Source organism: Budorcas taxicolor, chromosome 8, assembly GCF_023091745.1.
Source record: "Budorcas taxicolor isolate Tak-1 chromosome 8, Takin1.1, whole genome shotgun sequence".
Lineage (NCBI taxonomy): Eukaryota > Metazoa > Chordata > Mammalia > Artiodactyla > Bovidae > Budorcas > Budorcas taxicolor.
The window spans coordinates 51,643,981-51,648,190 of NC_068917.1; the positions used below are offsets into that span (position 1 = coordinate 51,643,981).

The 4,210-nt window shown below is 40.7% G+C and overlaps 1 protein-coding gene across 1 annotated transcript; it reads left to right on the forward strand.

Annotated features, from left to right (window-relative positions):
- The first annotated feature begins 2,744 nt into the window (after positions 1 to 2,744).
- Positions 2,745 to 3,920, forward strand: LOC128052572 (U11/U12 small nuclear ribonucleoprotein 48 kDa protein-like). The gene has a single exon (XM_052645150.1). The coding sequence runs from the start codon at positions 2,757 to 2,759 to the stop codon at positions 3,777 to 3,779; it is 1,023 nt and encodes a 340-aa protein (XP_052501110.1). The 5' UTR covers positions 2,745 to 2,756; the 3' UTR covers positions 3,780 to 3,920.
- The last annotated feature ends 290 nt before the right edge of the window (positions 3,921 to 4,210 follow it).

Sequence of the window (4,210 nt, forward strand, 5' to 3'; positions counted from 1 at the left end):
AAGCACCAATAGCCACTTCTGGTTAGATAGAAACAGTTTTTGTTAGAAGGATATGGGTTAGCATATGGAATCAGTTAGATGGTTGGAGAAATAGGCTTGCTAAAGGAGGGCTGGACAGTGGGGAATGCAGTATTCTAATACCATAAAACAGAACAGTTAATATACTGTTACTGGCATCTTCTACACAACCCACAGTCATTATCTTGGGACTCTCAATATTACTGTGAGGAAATTCTCAATTGCCACTCTGTCTTTGCATTATTCTGAAGATTCAGAGTCCCAAGTGGGAGCACCTGATTGACTGAGCCTAGGTCACGTGCCTGAACTATAGTAATCAGTGGGGGTAAGAACGGAGTTTGTTGAGCCCTTTGGTTTCCACAGTAAAAAGTAGGGGCTTATTCTCCACCAGTACTTATCCACGTTAGATGGACTTACAGTCCTGGGTAGCTCCCCCAAAAAACAAAGGCTCGTTTTTGATTTATGCAATGTCAATTTTTCTTCTTTTTAGTGCCTCTTTTACGTTATAGTTATTAATACTTCACCACATGTATTACATGTATCTTTAATTTTTTTTCTTCTTCTGTCATTGTGGCAAAGTACATTTTAAGCAAAATGACCCTAACTAGTTCTTTCCAGCAGATTCGGATACAGTTGATGCTTATTGCTTTTTAATCAAACAAACCTTGCTGTCCTAGCCATAGTCAATTTAACTAGGAGGTCTATTTATGGAGAAAGGTGATTTGCTATACTGAGACATCTTTGCCTATTCTCTATTTCAAATCAAGTGATAGAAAATTCACCCACATTTCTTTTTGGGAAGTAAAAAATGTTAATTGAACAGAAGATGAGTCTTTCAAGTTTGGGGTGTTGTCTTACCTGTTGAATTGCTCTTAAACTCTTGAAGCCTGCAATCTCCCCATAATCAGAAGAGCTGGGAGCTAGGGTGGTCATGTGGTGAATGAGAGATTTCTTGCTGCAGCCTACAATAAAGCTCTATAACACAGATGGTTTGTGAGTGTGGCTTTTTATCTTTGTGTACTTTAGGACTGTCATCATTCTTAAACCGCTTACTACTTAAATAATTCAAAAGAGATCAGTGGATAATCCTTTTATCTTCTATAATAGGTATTCCTTGATAGTTTCAGAATTTGTTAGACCTTGTATCTGCCAAAAAAAAAAAAAAATCCTTTTTGCTTAACTATTTCCCTCTTGCTTCAAGGGAAAGCCTCTATTTCTTGCTAAAGGGACCAACAGTCCTTCTAACTATCCAGCCTTTCCCACGTGGAGTTAAAGTTCTTCCTTCTCCAAAAGCCTGAGTATGAGTATTTACAAAATTCTAGAGAGATGTAGTTGAATCTTACATATGCATTAGATGAAGAAACAGGTACAATGCCAAAAGAAATTAACTTCCATGTAAAGTTAAGAGGATAGGCTGGGATCATAAAGAGAACCAGAATATGTCTTCCAAAAGACTCAGTGGGCAAATAAATCCATATTTCCAAATCAATACTTTCTCAAGTTCATGAAGAAAAATAAATAATGGTTTCAAGGTAACATGGTTTTCCAGATTTACTACTTACAATGAAAGTCTATAAGTAATCCCCAATGGTGCTTCAAAAAATTCCTGAGTGTGTTGTCATCAGATTTATTTTAAACTCCTAGGCAAAGTAATATTTTCTTCTCTGTTTTTGTTAGAAGATACACATGAGTAGAAAATTCCCCTTCTGATTTTTTTTTTTTCTGAATTGGAAAGATAAACTTCTCCATGCTGGGTGAACAATTTGAATAAATCTTTTCCTCACCAGTGAGTTGATCTCTAAAATACTAAGCTACAATTCCATGTTGGGCTGTATATTTATGAAATACACAGGGAAGGACCCTCAATGTGTATCCAACAAACAATTTGAAAAGTGTCCTTATCTAAGCTAAAATTGTCTTTTTAGTGGATTGTTGATAAAACACTATTTTTAAGATCAAGGATCCCAGAGGTAGTGTGTATGAGAATTTTTCATGCTATGAATTAATTCTGAAATTTCTCAGGGTTACTGTAGTCCCTTTCTCTTACACATGGAGAATAATTGGACTCTTTGTACAGTTGACTGTTTCCCCAGAGAATATGAGGGGGACAGGGAGGTAGAGGAGTAATTTCAGGAGGAATTCACAAAAGCAGTGAGTTTTAGTTGTGAAGACGAGCAGAGCTCATCTGCCCTCTATGTTAACAAGTTAGGAAAGGTTATTCCTGGCATAGTTACAAGTGTGTTTTCTGCTGGAGCAGCTGTGCCAATGCTGTGTGTTAGCTGGAGGAAGTTATATAACAAAGACAGCAGAGGAGTGGCACATTTGCTTGGTCTTTGGCTGGTCTTTTAAAATTTTTTTATGACCAAACAAAGTCCAAATGATTCTCTATGGACCAAATCTGATATTATCCATCCTTTCCTGTCTTGTCTTCCTGTTTTCCTTGCCCCTTTTCAATACATATTTTAACATACATTTTCCATAAAATTGTCCATTTAAATGACCCTAGTTTTGGCATTTCATTTCTGTGCTCACTTGTCCAAATTCCTTCTCTTCCTTTTAGCTCAATCACTCCTTTCTTCACCTATTGTCTTTATTAGCTCCCATTTCCCTTGCCTCTTTTCTCACCTGATGGTTTTTTTCCCCTCAATTGTTTCTACTTTTCTACTCTTAAGTGTTAATGTTTTTTAAATCAAAATGAAAAATTTGGTTTCCGGGAGCGCGCACTGGAGGTGGAGGCCATGGAGGCCGAGCCTCCTCCGGTTGAGGAGCGTCGGCGGCTGCGGGAGGAGTTGAGCGAGTTCGTGGAGAGCTGCCGCCGGACGCTGGAGGAGGTGACGGCGTCGCTGGGCTGGAGCCTGGACCGGCTGGAGACCGGGGAGGAGGCGGCGGCGGCCGAGGATGAAGTTGCTATATGCCCTTACGATTCCAATCACCACATGCCTAAATCGTCTTTAGCAAAGCATATGGTGTCTTGTAGATTGAGGAAGCTGGGCTATACCAAAGAGGAAGAGGATAAAATGTATAATTCTGACTTTTTCTATGAGAATGCGAATGTACCTTCAATTACTTTGAATAAGGACTCACAATTCCAGATAATTAAACAAGCTAGAGCTGCAGTTGGAAACGATGGTGATTATTATAATCAAAGGGTGTATTCTTCATTGCCTGTTGAAGTTCCTCTGAATCACAAACGGTTTGTTTGTGATCTCACTCAAGCCGATCGTCTTGCCCTCTACGATTTTGTAGTCGAGGAAACGAAGAAAAAACGCTCAGATTCTCAAATTATCGAAAATGACAGCGATCTCTTTGTAGACTTGGCAGCCAAAGTCAATCAAGATAATAGTCGAAAAAGTCCAAAATCTTACCTTGAAATCCTGGCAGAAGTGAGAGATTACAAAAGAAGACGCCAGTCCTATAGAGCTAAGAACGTTCACATAACCAAGAAGTCATACACCGAGGTGATCCGGGATGTGATCAACGTGCACATGGAGGAGCTGAGCAGCCACTGGCAGGAGGAGCAGCAGAAGGAGGCGGACGGGGCGGACAAGAGCGAAGAAAGACGATCGGCCTCAGTGGACTCGAGGCAGTCCGGGGGCAGCCATCTGGATGGCGAGTGTTCACGGCATAGACGGGACCGAAGTCGGAGCCCACACAGACGGAAAAGAACCAAGGACAAGGACAGAAGCTGGGGCTCCAGGAGAAGGAAGGAGAGGGATGGGGAAAGACATCACAGTCACAAAAGAAGGAAGCAAAAAATGTAGAGCGGAGTGTCTGTGCACATGGTAATTAGGCCTGGGCCCCGGAAACCAGTATGCTGGTGTCTGCCATTGCTTTCAATAGGAGCACATGCTTCTGTCAGCCGTTCCGTGCGCATATCCTCATTTTTCAATAAACGCCTCTCAAACCACGAAAAAAAAAAAAAAAATGAAAAATTTGGAACTTATTTAACCCAAATATTATCTCTCTGGGATGAATGTCAGCTTAATAGTTATCAGAGTGCTTAGATAAAAGGTTGAAGCACCAAAGTGGAATTTCAGGGGGAGGTGGGCTGGAATTTCTGGGGGACTTCCATGTGTCTTCCAGTCTTGCTTCTTTTGTCCTGCATAATTTCTTGAACTAGTAGGAATATAGCTTTGAGAAGCACTTTGCTTCCCTTTTCAGGGCCTTGGAGTGCTCAGGAAGGAAGTATCTG